The 23210-nt window shown below is 41.9% G+C and overlaps 1 protein-coding gene across 5 annotated transcripts in view; it reads right to left on the bottom strand.

The window, feature by feature from the left end:
• The window catches only part of TMEM241 (transmembrane protein 241), a 58442-nt gene that overhangs the window by 12741 nt on the left and 22491 nt on the right, over window positions 1-23210 (bottom strand). For 3 of the 5 annotated variants that reach the window (XM_064442873.1, XM_064442870.1, XM_064442869.1), the window contains exons 11-13: window positions 18775-18809; window positions 17428-17497; window positions 14561-14654 (exon numbers count right to left, since the gene is read on the bottom strand). In XM_064442873.1, the coding sequence (XP_064298943.1) occupies window positions 14561-14654; window positions 17428-17497; window positions 18775-18809 (199 nt within the window). Of the gene's footprint in view, window positions 1-11423; window positions 13966-14560; window positions 14655-17427; window positions 17498-18774; window positions 18810-23210 lie in introns of those variants that run through there. The other 2 variants (XM_064442871.1, XM_064442874.1) reach the window with 2 other exon arrangements.

Genomic DNA, 23210 nt, shown 5'->3' with positions numbered 1-23210 from the left:
GGGTTTTTGTTCCTTGACAGGCTCAACCGGAGACTGTCAGTCTACGAAATCAGTAGCCAGTGCAATGAGTTTGTGCATTACAGCATACTTAGGTGCACATTGCTCATAGGTGGGCTCTGCTCAGCTCTCCTGAAGGAAGAAAACCCTTTAACCCTCCCTGACACACACCCTTGATCAAGAGGTGCGTGGGCCTGGGCAGTGTTGTTACTTAAATGATAAGTGATGCTGGCACCATGGCAACGGTGGCACCATGGCAACAGTGACAGAGCAACTTCATGATCCACACAGCTTTGATCCAGCCACACAGAAGTTTTACCAGCAGCTGTAAATTTCTTTGAGATCCTTTATTTCATATTTGCCTAAATGCCTGCACTGATCCAGTTCCCTAGAGCACATTTTTCGCAGAGGAGGTTTGGTCACTCTGTTCTGCCCTTTCCTTATATTTTATTTCTCTTTATTTTTTTGAGCATTATTAAAACAATAATGGTAAATTCCAGGGGTTCTTTTAAGAACACAATTTAGTTCCGTGTATTGTGACTCAAAAGCAGCCAGTGTTTAAACATGTCTTAGCAGTCAAACACCTAACGATAACGATAAAAATTAGTTCAAGTGTAAGTGAATCTATCTGGTTTTCATAGCAATTAAGTTCTGACCCAGCTTAAAATCAGTTACATGTTGCATTTAAAACATAAAACATACTAGAAAAAGAGGGGGAGGGTAGATCAAGTGACAAACACAATTAGCAACCTGCCCTCTAAAATGTGCAGAACAGAAGCAGTATAAATGCTGACCTCCAGCAAAATCATCAGATATTTTTAAGGTGTTTTTTTTTTACCTTACCAATACCCAAACAATAATCTCTGTATTGCAGAGGAGTATTTCTATATCTCAGCTTTTCAGCTCTATAAGAAGGTAGATTTCTTAATTATCCTTAGCATGCATTGAGAGGGCAGATAATCCTCTGCATTTCTATGTCTAGATACGCATATGCAGCTCCAGTACGTAGGGAATTAGGTATCCATCCTCTACTTTCTATCGCATTTGTGAAGATCTTTCTCAGCGCTGTTTTTTGTGTGTTCTTTTCGTTTCCAGGATGTGATGACCAATACAACCAAGACACTGATCCTGCAAGTGCAAGACTGAAACAATAGGTGGTTGTATCAGCTTCCTTAAAGTCATTCAGCATCCTTTCTTATCAGATTAATACACTGTCCAGGATTAATGTATAATCCTTTCAGATTAATATGCTACAGTAACTATTTTTTAACCCAAGCATCATGTGAATGCCAAAAGAACAGCTGAATTGTTGTCTAACTTCGTCATTCTTTTATTCCTCATAAGACAAAGGTGGCCAAGCTATTGTTCTTGCACCGTATGCATCTCATCAGCAGTTTGTCTGCAGGAGAAAATGAGCCATTAGGGGATACTGAAGCTGTGGTTACTAGGTCATTCTGGAACCCAGCTGTATGCCCAGCCCCGTCCTACAGTGCAGAAAGGGCTCAGAAAAGCCCATCTCTCTCTTGCCTCCGAGTCACTTCCAGAGAACCCCCTGCCTTCACCTCTTTAAGGTATGTGGCACCTGTCTTACAGCTTTCAGCTGTACAAAGATTTCAGTGTATAGCCTTTCTGATTCCTGGTGATACCTTAATTTCTTGGTTCTGCACTTTCTTTTTTTAAACCTTACCAGAGCGACCATAGAGAAAGATACAGCAATTATTTTATGTTGCGGAGACACCTTACAATAGTTAAGTACGGAAAGTAAAGGAGGATAGTTGATTACTGAATGTAATCAGCAGAATTTGTGTAAGAAAATTCTCTTATGAGAAATAGGATACCATGGCCATATTTACAATGATCAGACATGAACAGGATGAGACTTTTTCTCTTCAGGAATACCTACATCTCTCAATGTGCAAACACATATCTATATACACATTCATATATAAACACATACTATATATAGCTCAGAAATACATAAACATACATCACTTTTGACATAGGACTGAACTATTACAAGCACATCATAACTCATTTTGCTTTCCTACAAAAAGTGAAAGAGATCCTGAGACTTTTTTTAAAAAAAACCAAAACACTTTGCCCCTTGTAGAATACTAGATTTGGTTGAAAATTATGGTAGCTATTTCTTTTTGGACATCAAGTAGCCACTCCACCCTACCTTCACTCAAACACAAACATCAGAGTTTCTGTCATAATAAAGAGAAAGCCAAAACAAGAAGCGTTTGCCCTCCGCTACTGGAGATAATGGCCAAAACATACATTTCCCCTTCCTATGACTAATGAGATAGCTGGTGAAGCGTCACCAATCTTCAGCCTATAAAGAGTGGTTATAGTACAGAACTCAATTTTAACAGTGCCTCTGTTCATGTTTAAATATTTCTCTTAAATGTGACCACTGAAAAGGTAATGCAGACACTGTTACTACTCCCAGTGTTCCAGTTCTGTATTAAGGAGACAAAGGGAAGACCCTGCACAATTCATGTACGTTCTCCCTGAAGCATGCTTTGCTGATATGGAAACACTATCAATCATGATTCAAACAGGCGTGTATACATGCACCAGACTAACAGCATCTGTTCAGGTCAGTTCTGCAAATCAGAGGCACAACCCATGCAGCTGAAGCTTTGTCAAGCAAGGACAACAAAAGTCATTTAACAAGGGATATGAGAAAGCTCCTTTAGGCCAAATAACTCTGACTTTCTTTGACTTTGCCATGAAGTGCTTTGTCCATTCTTGGCTGTTATAAGACTGTTGATGCATGTATATTTGACCAAAAGCTGAAATATATTTGTATTTCCGGGTTATACCAAATTTAAGACCCAATGCCTCCTGCTTCCTGTAAATGCTTCATGCATTACAATACTTAACTGTGCATTTCCTCTGTCGTTTCAGCCTGTCGAGCAGTCTCTTTTCCTTATGCCGTGCTCCATTACGTCAAAGGCCTTAAACTGCTCCTGCCATTTAGTCTCTCCCCTGAAACTTCTGAGCTCAGAAGTTGACAGGGCAATGTAATTCATCATCTTGTTCTTATTTTATGGATTGTTAAATATTTATGTAATGCAGTAAGCACTGCAACAGCAGCAACAGCAGTGAAGTGTTCTGCCTGTTAGGATCAGGGACATCAACTGGAGTGGACCAAGGGTTTGTTTAGTCAAGTATTGGTTGATAGTAGAGAATTCAGGAGATTTTATGATATTCCTCTAATTCAGCAAGTCTGCAGCCAATGTGCACATCAGAAAAAAGGAGGGATCTGCTCCTTGACGTTAGTTAATACAAAACTTACATCCCGTGGCATGCAGTTTATTAATCTTTCCTCTTCTGTCCTAGAAAGATTTCTGTATAATGTCTTCTTCTGCTGAAATTACTAGCGACCCAGCCACTGAAACCTTTTGAGCAGATCTGAACCTCTAAAAAATATACATCTCTTTACTTTTACTCAGTCAATTGTCTCAGTATTATCTTCTGTCTGATGCCCTGAATTTTCCTGATCAGTAATACAGTATACTGGCTTAAAGAATTATTTCTTCTATCTGATTTGAAAAGTATTGCTTTTCAGTTTTGGGGAGTGGCCAGCTGTTTTAACGCTCTGCCACTGTAAAATACTGCAATAAAATATACTTCACCTTATGTTAAGCTCGGCAAGAGTTAGCCTTTTGACATTCCAAATTATGTTTCACCTCACCGAACCCCAGGAGATAATGAAATAGAGATTACCATAAAGAGAGAGAGAAACCTGATATGCCAGATCAGACAACCACGCTTTTCACTGTCACGCTTACGCGGCAAATTTAACAGGGAAAATGACAGCTTGCTACTTGTATCTCGCACAAAGGGAGCTGGTTCCTTCGGAAGGACCGAGCTTAGCATCTGCCTATGTCTATCTTCCTCCCAAGTGCTAGATGCCAGTGGGTGGGCCAGTAGCCAGATGAGGCAGGAACTGTTACTATAACTGCTCTGCAGTATCAGAACCTCTGACTAAAGGCAGGAAAGGGGGCAATTCCAAACTCCTCACAGGTGGACCATGACCTCCCACAGCAGTGGCTCAGCTGGCGCCTAGAAGAAAAAAAAAGCTGGTTCCAGCAGGCAGAGCGCAAAGTTCCTGGCAACTGGGGTCCATGAAGAAAAAGAAAATTGACTTGAGCTTCCTGGAAGCAGAATTCCTTGGCACTGTGGTGGAAGGCAATATTTTTAAGAATAGACCGCTTAGTGGTTGTGATAATTCTTCAGCATTTAGCTACTTTATGTGCACCATTTCATAATTCTTACCAAATTCCAAATTAACCAGGCTGACACTTTCAACCTCTGTCAGTTTGTTCTCTCTCAAAGTGTAAGAGAACATAGTTCAAGGGATCAAGACTTCTGAAAGAGAACTTCAAAAGTGAGGCGATTAAAGCAAAAAAATGGGGGCAAAGGCAGATATGCTACAGGCTGTATCAATGTGTTTCCATGCATCACAAGAACTAAGCATCTTTTCAAAAGTCAGCTGGAGACTCAGTCCAAAGCCATTTACTTAGGTGTTGCCCTATACCAGATAATACCTTCACAAAGCAGACCAGGAGATTGATAGCAGAAAATATACCCTGAGCAACCTGGGAAGCCAACAATGAATTTCTCTTTTCCACATAGAATCATGGAATCATTAAGGTTGGAAAAGACCTCTCAGATCATCAAGTCCAATCATCAACCCAACACCACCATGCCTCCTAAACCAGGCCCTGAAGTGCCACGTCTACACATTTTTTTAAACGCCTCTAGGGACAGTGACTCCACCACCTCTCTGGGAAGCCTATTCCAATGTCTGACCACTCTTTCAGTGAAGAAATTTTTCCTAATATCCAATCTAAACCTCACCTGGCACAACTTGTGGCCATTTCCTCTCATCCTATCACTAGTGACTTGGTAGAAGAGACCAACACCCACCTCACTACAACCTTCTTTCAGGCAGTTGCAGAGAGCGCTAAGGTCTCCCCTCAGCCTCCTCTTCTCCAGGCTAAACAACCCCAGTTCCCTCAGCCGCTCCTCATAAGACTTGCTTTCCAGACCCTTCACCAGCTTCGCTGTCGTTCTCTGGACGCGCTCCAACAACTCAGTGTCTGTCTTGTACTGAGGGGCCCAAAACCGAACACATTAGTCGAGGTGCGGCCTCACCAGTGCCGAGTACAGGGGCAGGATCACTTCCCTGCTCCTGCTGGCCACGCTGTTCCTGAAAAAAGCCAGGATGCTGTTGGCTGCCTTGGCCACCTGGGCACACTGCTGGCTCATGTTCAGCCGGCTGTTGACCAACACTCCCAGGTCCTTGACTGCCAGGCAGCTCTCCAGCCACTCTTCCCCAAGCCTGTAGCGTTGCATGGGGTTGTTGTGACCCAAGTGCAGGACCTGGCACTTGGCCTTGTTAAACCTCATACAGTTGACCTTAGCCCATTGATCCAGCCTGTCCAGTTAGGTGAGCACCCTCCCAGCTGTGCACTCTGAAGACACCTCCACAACTGGCTCAAATGACCCAGATGGGGACTGGCCCGTTGTGCCAAGACTGATCATATCTGGAGTACCTTGCTGCAGAGGGGTGTTCTGGGTAGGATGCTGCACACATTCCCAGCCACTGCTCTTTCCATGCTAGATTGCCTGAAGGTCTCAGGCTGAACACTGCAGATTGAGGCCATTGTCAGTTCAAGACCTGTGTGTTTGAGTGCATCTTCAAACCTCTTCTTGCCCCCAGTATCACTGCTATAAGAGAAGAGATTCTACACATGCTGCTTTACTTATGCATGGGAAGCACAAATGCTGCTGAAAGGGTTCAAGGATGTTGTCATAACGAATGAGGGAGCCTAGCTTAAGGGGAATATTTTCGTGAAAAGCAATATAATGCATTTTTCCATTGTTAAAATCTATAGAAACACCTGAAGTGCTTATGTTCCTTGTCGACATTATCAGATGTAAAACATTTTTCTGTCATGACTAACTCAGAACTCTATGTAGGATATCACTAGTATCAAAAATAGCATAGGAAACTTCGGGGTGCGTAATCAAGTATTTTTTTTTAAATTTGTTTGCAAAAATAGCAAGTTTCCATCAACCTCTCTCCCACATGACAGCCAGTTTTGGTATTTCTGTGCATGTATGAAGTCCATTTCCTATTGTATTTCCCATCTCACGACTCCTTTGGGAAAACCTAATTCATAAACAAACAATTCCCAGACCAGATAACTAAATCTCCCTGCTGACCCCTTTCCGTACAACCCAACAATAATAACAGACACACAGTCGCTGCATTGCCGTTCTCTGGTGTGTTTATGCTGTTTTAGTAATGATGTAATGGAAAGAAATCGACATGCTATTATTATTATTATTATGTTAAGGACTGCAAGGAAGAATTGGTATTCTTTAAGGTTTTATTTTTCCATTCAAAACCAAAAGTTTTTCCAGGGCTTTCTAACCATTCACTGTTACAAAAGGTCAAAATATTCCATCAGAAACCTGAAAAAACATGATACTTGAAAAAATGTTTTTTAAAACATTAACACAGCTAATCCATTTTGAGCAATGCCTTTTATGAGCAATGTCACAAGGTTACACACTTAGCCCTGTGGGCCTCAGCAGTCCCTGAGTGTCCTGTGCATGGGAAGACAGTGACAAAAGGGACTATAGTTGACCATATTCTTTGGCCTCTCATTCCCTCAGAAAGGGTGGGGAAGCCTCTGCAAGATCCATTCCCTTCTGCCCCCTCAGGACAGATCCATAGCAACGTGCATGGAGAGAAAGCTGGACTCTGCCCTCTTCCTCTCCATGCCAGCTGTGGCTAGGACAAGAACAGCTCACAATCATCTCCTGAGATTGTCTGAAGCCTATGAGATTTCCCTGAGCAACACATATTTCAGGGACAGGACATAGGCCATTCAGTTTGCTTCCTTCAGAGCCCTATGGCAGTTCGCTGACTTTTGCTTAAAGACCTAATCCTTAAACAGGTGTACAGAATGGGAATGAGAAATGAACACACTTCAGATTTTGCAAAGATTGGTTCTGAGCTGGGGATGGAGAGGAAGAGAAACAGGGAAACCCTTTTCAGACAGCAGCAGCAGCTCGCTAATGTGAGAAGTTTCTGAAGAACGCAACCTGGAGCGTGACACCAAGTGCCCATCAGAGATTAATGATCAGGCTCAAGATTCATGAGGCAGTCTGGAGACATTTCACCCATGAAGGTTTTTAAGAATTAAAAAGGCTCATTTTTGGAAGCCTAGCCTTGGCTAGCTTTGAAACCTTCTACATTAGTATGTTATATAGTGCATGGTTCTCTCACATAATTTTGGCATTTACATCAATACATTAGCAATGGAAATGGTTTCCAAAACAGTCCTTATTCTTTTGTCTTCTCCTTGTCACATCTATGATTCACCTTTCAGCCTCAACTCTCCATTTGTAAGTAAATCCAGGAGACCAAATAAAAACATGGGAGACTAGGAATCTATTATGCACAGGAAACAATGAACCTGCATTCGCTTCAATTCAAAATTCTGTTAGATTTGACAAAATCTACTTTTAATTTGTCGGTTTTTTACTGTCAAGTATATAGAGATGGTTTGTCAAGGGTAGGGGTGAAAAAGTATCTTCCAAAGACATACTCCAAGCTAGTGGTTCTGCAGATAGCTTTATGTTCCAAGACAATGACAATACCAAACGCATATGATGCACTTCAAATGGATAGCATGATGGCTAAAAGGAAACAAACTCATTCAGAGCATCTCTTAGAGCTCAGTCTATCAATTAATGGCTGCTGAGACTGGATTGATTATATTGAGCACAAATGAAAATTGTGCTGCGGTACTACCCCCAGGTCACAACACATAACTTTATGTATTCATTTGTGTGACCATGTCATGCCCAAAAGCTGTGTAGCTGCCATTTTCAATGGATACACAACTGCAGCCCTATATGACACCTCTTAATGTACATATTAAAATTTTCCATTACCTGGAGATTCAAAATCTCCAACAAGCCTCAGCTATTCTTACAAGACAGCCTCCTTGAATTGCATTAGTGCCCCCAGGGAGCCTGTGCCACTTAGCTTAGTGGTCATGTAGCACACAAAGGAGTTGTTATGGAGACTGATGTCTTCCCAACAATTATATGGTGTAATTAGTGTTAGATGCTACAATGTAACTATCAAGTTGTCTCCATGGAAACTACCTGAAAACCTATACTTTTAAGGTTTCAGCAACTGGTCTTTTTTATAGACCCTTAAGATGCAGTTAACAGCACACTGATGGCCTTATCTGCTCGTCAAGCTCAGCTGAGGAACACATTTTCTTTTCCAAGGTATTTGTATAGACCCCATGGTGACTCACAGGAATCAAACACGTGTCAAGAATAAATGCTCATATTTCATATGGTGAGGACCAACCACAAATTAGTAAGGATTTTTACCATCTTTAATTACCTTTATGCATATGTGTGTGCATATCCACATGCATAAGAGTACACAAGCTGCATAGATGGAAGAAGCTCACTTCTACTTTTAAGAACCCCTTCTTGGCATACTTGAAAGCTTTAGGGTCATGGAAACTCCCTCTCTCAGATTAGAGATGCACTTCAAACCACACTGGTGCCATGGAGCACCTACCAGCAGAGTCTGGTCAGGTCTAGCACACAATTCTCCCTCTCTCCCAGGGCTCTGGCTTGCAGCTGCAGTTTTTCCAGGTTGGGAGAGCAGAGATCTTCAGACAGCCTTGCATGCAGTGCAGGATCTTTGCCGAGTGAAAACGCGCTGTGTTTATGGAACCCCAGTGGGAGTTTATGACATTTTTGCATAAAGCTTTATGGTCCAGGCCAAGAAAGCAATGTGATTTTCAGCCAAGAATCTCACTGTCACTTTTGCTGGAGCACAGCAGCATGCAAAGACGCTACTTCAGTCTACAGTATAACCAAGTGGGGAAGTGCCAGATAACCAAACACATTATTGTTCTGCTTATGATATACGCATAAAATTTTTAAACAGATTTTTTTTATCCAGAATCCTCTCCCATTAGGGCGGAGGTGAACAAGGAGAGCCATTTGCTTCAGAAGGTACCAATGGCAGGACTCTTTTTAGAGTGGCACTTATTTCTGCAAGTAAAGAGCCCTCTGCAGAAGTAAGGAACTGACATTCTGAACCAGAATATTTTATAGCACTTGCAAGCTAAGCGGCAGTGAGAGAGGAATTAAGAGAGATACAAATAGGAGCACATGCTTTAGCAGAGGCTTTAAGACTGCAAAAGTGTGGAAAAACATCATTTAATTTTATTTCTCTTGGTTGGTTTGCCCCAGAATTAAAGCAGATAAAATTCTTATGTAAACTGCTATCTGTGATGAGAGGTGCAATGAGCATAACCAGTCTAGGAGCCCCAGCAGACTTGCAGTTGTGGCCTCTCCATTTTATGAGAGGCAGGAAAAAGAGAATTTCTGCTTTAATAAGAAACATCAGCACCTTTCCAATCTTTAAGAGGGATATTACCCTTTTTTTTGCACTGACATGAAAATGGATTTAGTCTACCCATTCTCTTCAAGACACCATGGGGACCAAAGAAGTAGATACACAGACACAAAATATAAAATCAAAGAGTACAGGAGACATTCTGAATAGCAGTTATATAGTTTGGAGGAGGACTAAAACTGCTGGGGTATAAGTACAGTGGGCTACAGTTAGGTACATAGGACCCATGGATACAATACTCTTTCAGACGCTCCTGCAAAATTACTTTTGCAATGCCTGGCAGCCAGCATTAAACACCTGGAGCAAATGCTTCTAAAGGTAACAAACAAGGAACCAAAGCAGCTGTCAGGGGATGTTTTTAAGTCTCAGGGAGCCTTCAACACTGTTCAGATACACTAGAGATTCCATAATGGTTCATGGGATGGCCATATACTCCTGATCAGATTAATCTAAATTTTCTTCAAACCAATGCATAAGAAAACCAGTGTAAAATTCAATGCAACTTGATTTCAGTTATCCAATTTCATTTCTTCAGATGAGGTAAGAAGAAAGAGAGAATCCAAAATCCACTGACCTTCCCATTTACTCCTCTTTATAACAAGCTGTTTCAATAGGTTCCTACTGGAAACAAGCTGAATTCCCTACTACAAGTTTATTGGGAAAATATGAAATGGGAATACGAATTCATAAGTAGCCAGTATCCTCCTGAAGAAAAGTTTTGAAATACCATTTTCCTCTTCTATGCTTGATTTAAATTGTTTCTGTTGCTTAACTTTTAGAGACCCTAACAGGTTTCATCACCAGACATAGACTGGCAGCCTTAATCTAAACAAACTCACTGACAGCACTGTTAGAGCTCATTAGCGTTCTCACCAGATGCTTCTGTCTGTATATATGAGCATCTCCGGTTTTTCTTTCCAGTACATGACCCACGATACTAGCATAGCTTTCAAACTAAAACAACAAACCTCAGCAGAGCTTCAAATCCTTGCTCTTCTGGGGATTAAAGCTGTGCAAGGCTATGGCAAAACATTCCATACTTCTTGGGCTTCCTAAAAGCTTTTTTTTTTATTATTTTACAGGTCACTTTAGTGATTTTTTGGCATTTCTCACAAATCCAAACAGATATGACTAACACACACACTATTTGCTTTCACAGCAAAAGTGCAGAGAGCATTTGTCACTATAAATATCACACAGGACTATATACACAGATGAAACCTGAGCTTCGTCTGTCTCTGCACAAAGCAATGCTTTGACACGAAATCTGTCAAAAATCATTACGGGGAAGAATTCAAAAGCCTCATACAATGATTAAGTTGCCACAGCCAAAGTAAGTATCGTAAAAACAAGTTATGACCCAGCTCCAGTTTTTAAGTGAATGAAAAATTAGAGGGCAGAGAGGCCAAATACGTGGGCTTCACAGAGAACGTCTCCTTGAATCTGCAAAGCAGGCCTGATCAGATCTCATGGTTAGTTTATTGGTCTATCAGCACTTAACAAGAAATGAAGTGGTGGCAACGATCTCAGCCCCAGCTCATTAGTCACATAGGTACAAAGCATCCAAATGGAAAACAGATTTTCTCGCTGCACCTCCCTAGAGGCCTGCGCTGCTGTCTGAGGACTACAGCATTCTCCTTTTTTGGCTCATTTGCAAGATAAACATATTTTGGCCTCAAATGCTGCTCCTTTCCAACTGCTGGTGAAAATTCCAGTCAGTCTGAGAGATTAAGAGGATGATCTAGGGCACTACTCAATCCAAGAAAAATGCTCATGTGGGAACGCAAAGCCGTTGTCGTGACCAGAGGGCTTTTTTTCCACTTGATCTCATTCTGCAAGTCCAGATTCAAATAATTTCTATCTTTATTCTTTATCCACATTAACTTCCTTCCCTTTTCTTTTTTTTTAAAGGGAGTCACACACTTGGATTTAAACAGATTTTTACAGTACTAGCTACATACTGCTTTTCTGCACCTATGATGACTTAAGGTGTGATTGAGACAGCCCTTATACCCAGGCAATGTTGGGATGGATCAGTATCTAGTTTGAATATTTCCAAACACCTGCAGGAAGCAGCATTAGTGATCAGACAGATAGGACTCTTCTTAACTACCCCATATGCAAATTTATGGTTCCTTATAGTTACAAGATACCTTGCGGGAGTTTTGCAGGAGCTGGTAGATCAGACCCTACCCTTGTAAGCAAGCTCTAGTTCAGCTCTTGCTTTCTGCCTATCCATGTCGGTCTCTGCAGCCTCTTTTGATCCCTGTTCTAAAACGGATGAAGTGTTTCTGAATTTTTCAAGCATTCACTGACTTCTATCCCAAAATCAGCTGCATTTCAGCACTTGGAGCAGCACTTTCTCCATGCTCCTCATGCTGCCTCAGATGGGTATGACTGAGCCCTAAAATCATTCTTACAGCAAGCTAGTGAAAGCACACTAGTGAAAGACATTAGGGAAACTGTTAGTTTTGATAAAATTATTAGTGCTACAGACAGATCTCACGTTCTGATCACTTATTCCCCTCTTTAAACTCAAGACAAGACATAAAATTTGAGCTCTGGGTTAGAAGCTACAACAGGAAAAGGACTAATTTGGTCTGTTACAAAAGCCTTCCTAAGCAAGATAATTAAACCATGCACATTAACAAACACAGGTTTTTAATGCTGAAGAACAGATTAAATTATCACAGTGACACAGAGACAAATCCTTAGTTGATATAAAGGGATGTAATTTCATTGTCAATGGTGGCTAGAACGAACTTTGTCTAATTTATGCCTAGAGTTGGCCAAAACCCCACAAATCTAGAAACTCTTGAACGTTGGGAAAGCTTTGATCCAGTCCAGACTTTGTGGCTCTGATCCACTTCAGCTGGGAAGGACCCAAATCTGCTTAAGATATATTTCACAAGACATCTTTGCCTGCATTTTTTTTCGGATAGGTCATAAATACCACGTATAGAACCATTTCACCTTATTCACAATACCTACTAGCAAAGCCAGTTATTCCCATCTTCAACCCAGAATGTTAAAAAAGAAAAAAAGGGCACAGAGCAAGCTTTACATCAGTTGACTTGCTACCAAGGAGCAAGAAGAAAGCTAAGGCACTAAAATTTGCACAGTCAGAATGTTTGGAAGAAATTCAAACTGGTGAGAAACTCTATGTGACTTGTATAGTGTGGAACAGCTTGCAAAGCACAAAACGAGCCATATCATTCCCTTCTTGTTATCCCCAGAAAAACCAAAGACTCGTTTGGCTACAATTTCTAAACAAGCATATTATGCAAGTCTACTTTTCTTGTTTCCTTTTTTTTTTTTTTGTGAGGTAACAGCTTCATTCACTGTAGTAGGAAAGCTGTAATCACAAACCACATAGGAAGGTTGTGGTTTTCAGATGATCTAGCTGAGAATGATGAAACTAAGTAAAATCTAACCAGGAAAAGGAGCCTTACAAGCCCTTCAGTCTGCATATACCACCGATAATTTAACAAATGAGCTGTTAATAACTTAGATCAAGTACAGCCAGACCCTAGATCCACAGATCATAAGATAACTCCAGTAGGAATGGACCTCAGGAGGTCAGATCGGGTTGCTCAGGGCTTTGTCCAACTGAGCCTTGAAAACCTTCAAAGACAGAGACTGCACAGCCTCCCTGGGTAACCGGTGCTCCTGCCTGACTTGTCCTTGGGGTGAAAAAGTTTTTCCTTATACCCAGTCTGAACCTCCCTTGTTTCAACTTACACTTGTTATCTTTAACCCCCAACCCCCCCTACCATGCGCCACTGTGAAGAGCCCAGATCTGCCTTGGTAAATTCTCCACAGCTACTGGGCAGCTGCTGTTTGTTAGATGCTCCCAAAGCTGTCTCTCCTCCAGGCTGAACTGGTCCGGCAGCCGCTCCTCACAGGGCAAGAAGTGCTCCAGCCCCCTGACTTTCTCGGCAGCCCTCTGCCAAACTTGCTCCAGTTTATCAATGTCTTCCTTGTATTGAGGTGCCTAAAACAAGGCTCCCTATTCCAGATGTGGTCTACCAAGTGCTGAGTAGATGGGCAAGATCACTTCCATTAATTTACTGCCTGTGCTATTGTTAGTGCAACACAGGATACTTTTGGCCTTTTTAGCTGCCAGGACACACTGCTGGCTCATGTTCAGCTTGCTGTCTACCAAAATCCCCACGTTCTTTTCCACAGAGCTGCTTCCCAGCCATCCAGTCCCAGCCTGTATTATTGCTGGGGTTTGTCCTTCCCATGTGCAGGGCTTCACATCTCTCCTTGCTGAATTTTGTAAGATTTCTGTTGGCCCATTCCTCCAGCCTGTCCAGGTCCCTCTGGAAGGCAACCCTGTCCTTCAGCATTATTGACTGGTCCTACCAGTTCAGTGTCCTTTGGAAATGTGAGTGCACTCTATCACCTTGGATTCTTCAACAAAGATGTTAAACACGATGGGTCCCAGGACAGACCCCTGTGCAACTCCAGTTGTCACAAGCCTACAGTTAGAGGAGAAATCATTAACCTCTATCTTCTGAGCCTGATCATCCATCCATTTTTTTGCCCATCTAGACTGCAACAGTCTAATTTGGATATAAGAACATTGTGGGATATATGGTCAAAAGCTTTGTTAACGTCAAGGCAAACGACATACATTGTTCTCCCCTGCAACAACAGCAGTGGGAGTTCTGGTGCTAAACTCCAGGGAATTAGTTTTAACTCTAAAGTTGTGACTCTGGGAAGACACACTGGCAACAACAGCTGGTGCACACTCTCTCAGAGGGAGTATTCTTCTCCAAAACACCTTTGGAAAGCATAGATTTGTATTACTGGGATTCAGTTGGCCAAATCCTTAGCTGCAATAATCAGCCCAGCTTCATTAAACTCAGTCTATATACAGTATTTCATCTCAGCTAACGATCCTGGTTTATTATGCACCTGATACTTGTCACCTCAACTCTACGTGCAGGTTGCACAGAGACCCTAGGAGCATCAAATAGGAATAGCAAGGGAAACTAGAGAGATGCAGAAATTCCTCAGTTCTCCTGAGAGAAGGACAGATCCCCTGTGTTCTTGTGACAGTCTTCCTCTTACCTTTGCAAGGAAAATCCATGCTGCATATTGCCCTGAGGTTGTGCTGCTTTTTAGCTTCACTGTGTGCAACATCAGAAAGAATCCCAACAGTCCACTGCAAGGGATGGGGAAAGCTTGTTAATAAAGTGTCTTAATTTCAACTAAGCAACCTCTTACAGGCATCTTGGTTTTCCGAATGCAGAACCGAACAGTCACTCTTCGAGCAGCGTTAATCACGTTTGGAGAAAGAAAGCCGGTGGACAAAGAGCTTACATTACGTCCAGTACATCTCAGGTTTTGTTCAGTCAGTAACTGGAGCCTAAGTAAAGCTCTTATGGCTGGTCTCTAATGCACTTGCATAATCAAAAAAGTAGAGATTATTGGAAACATGAGGTGAAATATTAACTTCAGGCATTGAAATGGCTCTGAATAAAGGCAATGCTAATTTCAACAGGAGCCACACATGTTTGGCAACTAACTCACTTCAACCTCCACAGAGCCTTGAACTGAAGAAATAACCATTGAAAGTTTCTGCCTGAAGCTTTCAAGCTGTTTAAATTTCATGAAGCCTAAAACTGCAATTAAGAAGTCCAATACATCTCTACTGTATTACAAACAGACAGATGATTCAGTAGTGCTGGGAACAGAGTACTCCAAAGCTCCCTGCTGACAGTTAAGTGGGTTTTGATTCTCAAGTCATATAGGACAGTAGTCCCCAATGCTCTTGTAGCCAAGACTAGTCTTAAGGAAACTCTGTTCTACATCTCACTGGACCTAAGAGAGCTTATAAGCTTTGGCTCTGGATTTTGTTTCACTTGTGACATACTTAAAACCCACTGGTCGTGAACCAGTGAAAAAGTGTAAACCAGCAAGCAGGGAATAGAAAAGGACTTCAAAATATGTAAGGCACAAATTACTGTGTGGCTGGTTGAGAGGCGTAAGAGATTACAAAGTACTGTGGGAAGCTGCACGGGAAAGGAGATTGGATCAACACAGCACACATGTGGCGAGGCAAAAAGTGCCTCAGTATTTGAACAAGGTATGCTGTCCTGGATACTGATGCAATGCAGTTAGTTGGTGCCCTCTCTGCAATAGCAGGAAGGGTGGAAGATGGTGGCTCCCCAGGCCAGAAGTCCCGTGACAGGCTCCAGAACCTCACCCAAGTGCTGTTCCCTGCTCGGTTCACTCGGCAAAGTTGCGTCTCAGCCACATGTCAGTACAGGTGTTTTTGATACACCAAACAGTAGGGTAAGATAACTGCCCAGGAGTAGAAGGTACTAGGGTTTCTTACACTGAGCTGTAACATGAGACCTCACAGTACTATCTGCTGTGCCTGGAGCCAAGAAACCAGATGCTGCTTTGATGATAAACGATAGGCCTGAACTCAGCTCCCTGTTGCAGAGGATGAAGTGTTGAACAGTAGAGCATTCCACTCTGAGAAATCAGTGAGTTCAACGAAGCAGCATTGCCCAAACTTTTGAAAGTCTTAAGCAGCTGCCTTAAGTTCGTTCCACATCTTCTGCCCTGCTGAGAAGGGCCTTTAGTCAGAGTGATTTGAAGCTGTTTAGTGTTATTCAGAGATAAAAAGTGAAACAGCTAATTATAATACCTGAAATACTGATGTCACAATTAACACCAATTTATTTCGTTAAATAAATGGAGCACTTTGCACCTTACTACCAATGCTTCAGACATTCTGTGGAGGTAGTAGGCTTAGCTGCATCAGTTATCCTTACTTTGCATTGTACAGGTTTTCCTCCAAATCCTTTACGTCTATAAAGAAACTGGATTACAAGACGTAGGAGAGCAACTGAGATGCTTGTTTTTCCATCTAACTATTCCTTTCCACTTGCTGTAGTGTACAGTGCTATCTACGATATGTGTACTGAAGCTGGGGCCATGGAAACAGAAGTGGGAGGCTACAACAGTGGTAAAATTCTAATGAAGTGAAAGAGAAGAATAACTCTGCTAAAAAGATATCCATTAGCGCCTGCAGTCAGACCTTGCCTTTGAGAAGAAATAGATTTCACCTACCTACCGTGGAACAACTTATTCGTTAATAACTAATTGCAAGTTCCTTGTAGTGTGGATAGTCAACCCTTGAAAAAAGCCCCTTTTGTACCAAAAAACTATGTACAGAGGGAAATTATTTAATAATAATTTTTAATATCCCTTTTTAATGAAAAATCCAGACACGATTAAGAAATCCCTAACAATCAGGAAATATTTTTGCCATCAGTTAGCGTGAAAATATTTTTTCCCCTCTAAAAACAGAATACTTCCATCTGGTAAAAGACTGGAGGGGAAAGACAGGAATAAATTTTTTTGAGATTATTAAGACCTATAGAACACATACTTACATTGTCTTGTGAGAATTACACTCTTGGGCAGTGAACTTTTGCTACTCAAAATAAAGGAATGCTTGTTAAAGCTTTTCCCTTTTAGCCCCCCCCCCCAAAAGCATTCTGCCAAATAACAAGATGTACAGGCAAATAAATCCATGTACACCCATATACTGCTGAAGAATAATACTTTGTAATCACTGCAAACAGCAAGTTTTACAAGGGCTAATCCGACTTGAGAAGCATTTGAGAGAAGCTATTTATCAAAGCTTTGCTACATTAGGTAAAAATTATTTTATTGCTGTCTGGGAACTCTCCTGATCAGAATGCCCTCACTCAGATAAATACATATACTTCCAGCACATTTGACTCTCAGGCCTTCCAATCCATATCCAGAGATATGCACAGATACATATTCTCTGTGGTTTTAGTGCATTGTGCCAGCAGGAACTAGTATAACTAATTTTTTAACTGGGAGTCAAGGCTGGAAATCAGTGGGATCTCTTATTTTGAAAACATTGACATGTCCTGTTATAGAGAGGTTACCTGGCGCAGCAGCTGCTATGGAACCTGTAGAAGTACAGGAATGGAAAGTCCAAGGCACTGAAGAGATCACCTGAGGGACAAAGCAATATACTCAGTGGAACACAAGGGAAAAGAATTACCCACTGTTACAAGCAAGAGAACAGCAATTATATGAACATTACTAGTTTAACATTCCTTTGAGCTTTTACAGCTGGCTGGCTTTTCATTTATGATGCTTTCCACATTTCTAGTGTGTTTAATGATTTCTCTCTGACCTTGCTTCTAGCCAGTTTCTGCCTTTGGTTGAAAAAGGGGAAAGGGATACGTAAGAGTATTCTTTCTTAGTATACAGAAGATCCTGCTTGAGCAACAGTTGCCAGCGGATAGACATACATCATATCCACTTCTTTTATTACAGAGCTTGTGATCGTTCCTACTAAGGCAACAGGAAACACAGACATATGTTGACTGCTTCCCCCTCTGGCATTTGAACTCTGTCACACAGAGCAAGTTGAGAAGTTTAATAAAGTTCTCCCAGATCCAAGCAGAGCTCTCAAGTACTTGCATTTCCAGGAACATGGACCCTGGTTGTTCTTGGTAGTAACAATTCCCAGGAGTTCTCCAGCCTTCAGGCTCTACAGATTCGGAGGGAGCTTCATCTTTCACTTTCTGAAATGCAGGACTATTTTGCTTAACATGTCTGCCTGTCCTGGTGGGGGAATGCTATATGCACAATATGCACCACCAGGCAAAAGGGGGAATTTATGTTTATTTAAATGCTTCTTCCTTTGTTTTTCTGACTGAGCAAGTGTCTAGTGAAAGCAACAGATGACCACCTTTATCCTTCTAACTATTTAAACACCAATATGATAGGAATATTAGTCACCATCAAATATTCAATTTCACCATTTTTAGCCTTTGATCTTTTGCTACTTCAAATCCTGCCACGGGTTCAAGCAAAGGGATACATCTTATGAAACGAACAAAATTAAAACTCTGCATAGCATTGAGGGCAATGCAGAGAAGGAAACACAGTTCTATATGGACTGCTGGGACAGTGCTCTGAAGAGGACATATTCACTTAGGGAATCCTTGTTCTCTACCATGCACCACCTCAAAAGCTGCTGTTTGCTGTCTGTCCCATGCTGCTTCTTTCTCAAGGGCAGCTATGAAAGGTGTTGGTAAATATAATGCAAATTATACAGTGTTATATACCCTCCTCTCCTCTTCCTACAGGATATAATATTATTGGTCATACTCCTGTTGAATTCCAGGGCTAAAATCCTACAGAGGTTGGCCTCTAAAAACAAGCGTGGAAAGGAAAGGCAATATGGAAACCTAAAAAAGGAACAACTCAATCCACTTTACCTGCTGGATGGGATGCAGAGGCCAACAGCACCACACTAAAAAAATAAAAAGAGATTAATTGTATACTACAGAATTTATGACATGGCCTGAACATTATAAATTGACAGCTTTCTGTTTGTTTTTTTTTTTTCATGGTGAAACTTATTCCAGTTAAGTAGAATAACTAAAGCATAAGCATCAATTAAAAAAAAAAAAAGTTGGTTGGGAAGGAATCTCCAGGGTCACATAATACAATCTCTCACCTGAAGTAGGACTATCACCAATATCTTATCATGTGCTCTGTGTTTGATCATGTCCTGTCTCAAAAAGCCAGGTCTCAAAAACACCCCAGCATGGAGATTCCGTACCTTTCTGAGTAACTTCTCCCAGGGCCACCCTACCCTCCTAGCAAAGTTTTTCCTGATGTCCCATCTTTAAACCACTAAAGCTGCAATTTATGGCTGTTGTTCCATGTTATACTACCTGCCACTCCTTAAAAGAGTTTAGCTCTGTCATCTTTACAACTCCCTTCCAAGAAGGTGTAAGCAGTTGTTAGGTTGGTCTCCAATTTGCCGGTCTCAACAAGACTAGCTCCTTCAAACCCTCCTTGCAGTAGGCCATGTGCTCTAAGTCCCTAGCAATGTCAGTACCCTCTGCTACATCCTCAGTTTCTCAGCATCTTTCTTGAACTGTGAGGCCCAATGCTGAATAGAGTATTCCAGCTGCAGCCTCAGCAATGCTCATAATAACTTCTCTCAATCTGACAGCCACGCTTCTTCTAATGTAGCCCAGTACATTGTTTGCCTTAATTTGCCATGAGCATTCACAACTGCCTCACAGATATCTCAGCATTCACTGTTCCCCCCAAGTCCTTTTCAACAGACCTGCTGTTCAGCCAGCTGGTGACACCACCAAGACAGAACCTGTAGAGAACTGTACTTGTGTCTAGACTTGAGTGTCTCTCTGTCCAAGGATTAATTTCAGCTGTGTGTGGACTGATGTCCGCTTGATAGGGATATGCATATATTGCATACAACAGTCGAATATAGAGTCTTAAGCGTGTGATTGTGCATGCACTGCACATTCATGCCCAAAATGTCAGTTAGAGAAAGGACAAATGCTGCAATTTAACAAGTTGAAACAGAACACATGAAAATAAAACCAAGTACTGGCCCAAATGAAGCACAGTTTTCAGAAAGATACAACTGAACAAGAAAATCAGCTGTGACCAGTTCTTTACCTGGAGTATCACTTAAGATTTCTGAGGTCCTACAAAGATTTCATCCTCTGAGTTTGCGGTATAGACTGTCCAGAGCCTTTTTTAGTGCTACTGATTCTTCTGGTAAATTTCTGATTTTGTCCCACTTTTTTTCATTCTATGTTGTTTCCAAGGTTAGAAAGCTACAGAAACATATTCTGGGGCATTGCAAGATGGGAGAAGCATGCATGTCTCTAAAGCAGAGTTACAGCTTCCTCCAATTACCTACAACATATGTCCATGACAAAGACAAAGGACAAGAGGGAGAAGGACAAAAGAGTATCTGGAGATGTTGCTTCTTGATAAGCAGCAAGCACTGCTTTACAAAGGTAAAAAGACATTCATTAATGTTATGAATGCTAAAGCTAGGCAATTTTCCATGGCTAATTACCAGTGATTCTTACAGTTCGCTAGGCCCAGTAATGGCAGTAAAGTGCCAACCCAGCCTGCAGTGGAATGGAAGCCTGCACAATGAAAACTTAAGGCAGAGAAAGAGCTGGAAGTGGTTCCCAGCACACAAGGTTATGGATAGAAAACTGAACTCTCTGTAAATGAGTTACCTCCAGTACCTGCAGCAGTACCATATCATCAGTGTGGCGCTTATATGAGGCCAACTCCCTTTCCCAGTGTTAACGCAGCTACCGTTTCCAAGCCTGCCCACTCTCAGCTGACCCCAGTTCTCTACATGACCAGGCTACTGCGCTTGGTGGCCTGCCCTCGGCATGCTTTGGTGAATCCCAGTGCCATTCACAGAGACACCAGTAGCAAAAGGAACTGCAAAGAGTATGGAAATCCCATGACCAAGGAAGCCTCGGGGGGAAGCTTGTCACCGAAATCAGTCGTGGAAGATGACAGGCTGAAGGAGGAAATTGTTTATGAGTGACAGGCAGGCAGGTATTTTGGGCTAAATGCTTTATTCAAGGGCTTTGAAAGCCATCAGCTGGTACAGTATGTTCACATTATCAATATTTATATGTTTTAAAAAGATGTGGTCGTCACAAAGATATTTAATAAGGCAAAGCAGATAGCTTACAATAGGCAATTCCCCCTGCCCCTCCCCTCCACACATGCACTCTCCCTGCATGGGATGTCAAGAGGAATTCACAGTAAAGAGGCCCAATTCCTCAGTTTCCTGGTGAAGAGTGAAGAGGAAGCGCAGGCCTATTGCCTTTGACTGAATAACAGAGAAAACAGGAGACTGGCTGGGCAAGTGAAATTTAATCAACAGTGATGAGAATGATGACTAAGCCATGCTTCTCCACTTTCGCTTTTTGCATTACTAAATTTTAAACAAAAAGTCAGCGAGACTGGGAAATGCTCAGAGAGAAACTTCCTTCTGCAACCAAGAGGAATTGATAACCCTAGCAGACATCCCAGGCCTCGATCCAAAGAAAACATAAGAGGAAAACGAAATGTTCTTTGTGAAGTGTGGGGCAGGTTAAGGCAAATGGGTTAGATGGCATTAAAGCTGTGCTGTAACTCTGCTCTGAACAGAACATCAGTAGCAAAGACACCATGATGTAGTAAAACCAGATTAGGGATTCAGAGGTTTCCAGCAGGATAGCCTGGACGTCAGGCTTCAGCAAAAACAAAATCCCTGTGCCGTACTTCTCTGCTCCTCTCTTTTCCCCTGTATACAGTACTGAGGGCTGGGTCACCCATGGTTTTCTTTCTGGCTAAAAAGAGGTTTTGTCAGCAAGAACAGCAATTTATGTCTGCAAATCTGCACTTCCCTATTGCAGAAAAACCTACTGCAGCTTTTTTAATTCACAAAAGTGACAGATTAGCAGCTCTTCCACAAGCCCGATGTAGTTTAGCTGCTTAGAGCCTTTACCTCGCACTTTTGTCAGTGCCATTTATTCACCATTTGAAACTCTCCCACTGTAAGTCTTTGTTTTCTCCTCATCAGTGACTGCTAGGCTACCTGGCATGCCTTTGTGAACAAGTATTGGATGGTGACAGATCCTGGGAGGTACTGAAACTTACTTTCAGGTTCTCCACAAGAAGTAACATATCTCTACCTGCCTCAGCATAGGAGAAAACCCAAGATGAGCCATGACCCACTTCTAAGACACATTATGTATCCCTCAGCATGCCAGGCGGACATTACTACCCCACCCCCAGCCCATGCTACCCGTTGCCAGCTAGCTGGGGTGGGAGAAATCTGGCTCCCTTCTTGATAAAAAGCGGGGGACTGGCAAGATAAAAAAGAAAATGCAAGATTTCTGGAAAAAACACGCGGAAGTGTAACACTAACGCAGAAGTCAGAGTGCAGGGAAATACAATACTACAGTAAAAGAAGGTGGTGGGAACAAGACTGGAGGATTAGAGGGAGGTTCTTGGAAGTACATTTCCCCTCTTCTCTTCCTTCCCCTCCCTGCCCCATATGCTTAAACACAAGGGAGATGGATGAACAGGGTTGGGTTGGGCACTGAGAAGCAAGATCACCCCTCCCTTCTCTGCATAGCACAGCTCTGCTTTCCCTCCTACACTTGTTCCTGATCTGGCTCCTTTTTTAAAAGCTGAATAATCATGCTGTAAGTGATGAAGTGAGAAGAACGCCACACTTTCAACATCAGCAAATATTTCTTCAGGTCTGTTTGGTTCTGGAAAGTTCCAGTTCATGTACATTTGCTTAAGACATTCTCCCCTCCCAAACTGTTCCAGATTTTAAAATAAGAAACAGTGCATGGCATGTAGGGACAGCATATGTTAGGAGACACTGCTGATTTCAGTTGCACCTCTGAAAGTGTCCAACAGAGCCAATACAGTTAATGTTTCTTTTTAATCTAAATATATTTTTTTTCAATCTAACATATTGGTACATTCTAGCATCCAGTAGCTTGGGGCAGAACTTTTAATCTGCTTTATCCGGGCAGTCTCTACACTCTGAGTACAGTTGTGCTTTTGTACTGAACAGAAACGCTTTGAACAGACTCTATTGTAACAAACCTATATATTTTCCTATATATTAGGAAAAATTTCTTCACCAAAAGGATTATCAAGCATTGGAGCAGGCTTCCCAGGGTAGTGGTTGAGTCACCACCCCTTGAGGTATTTAAAAGACGTGTGGATGTGGTGCTCAGGGACATGGTTCAGTGGTGGACTTGGCAGTGCTGGGTTTACGGTTGGACTCAATGATCTTAAGGGTCTTTTCCAACCTAAATGATTCTATCATTCTAAACACTATCTGGCTGTG

This window comes from Phalacrocorax carbo, chromosome 2, assembly GCF_963921805.1.
Source record: "Phalacrocorax carbo chromosome 2, bPhaCar2.1, whole genome shotgun sequence".
In the NCBI taxonomy this organism is placed as follows: domain Eukaryota; kingdom Metazoa; phylum Chordata; class Aves; order Suliformes; family Phalacrocoracidae; genus Phalacrocorax; species Phalacrocorax carbo.
This window is presented reverse-complemented; position numbering and strand designations above follow the sequence as displayed.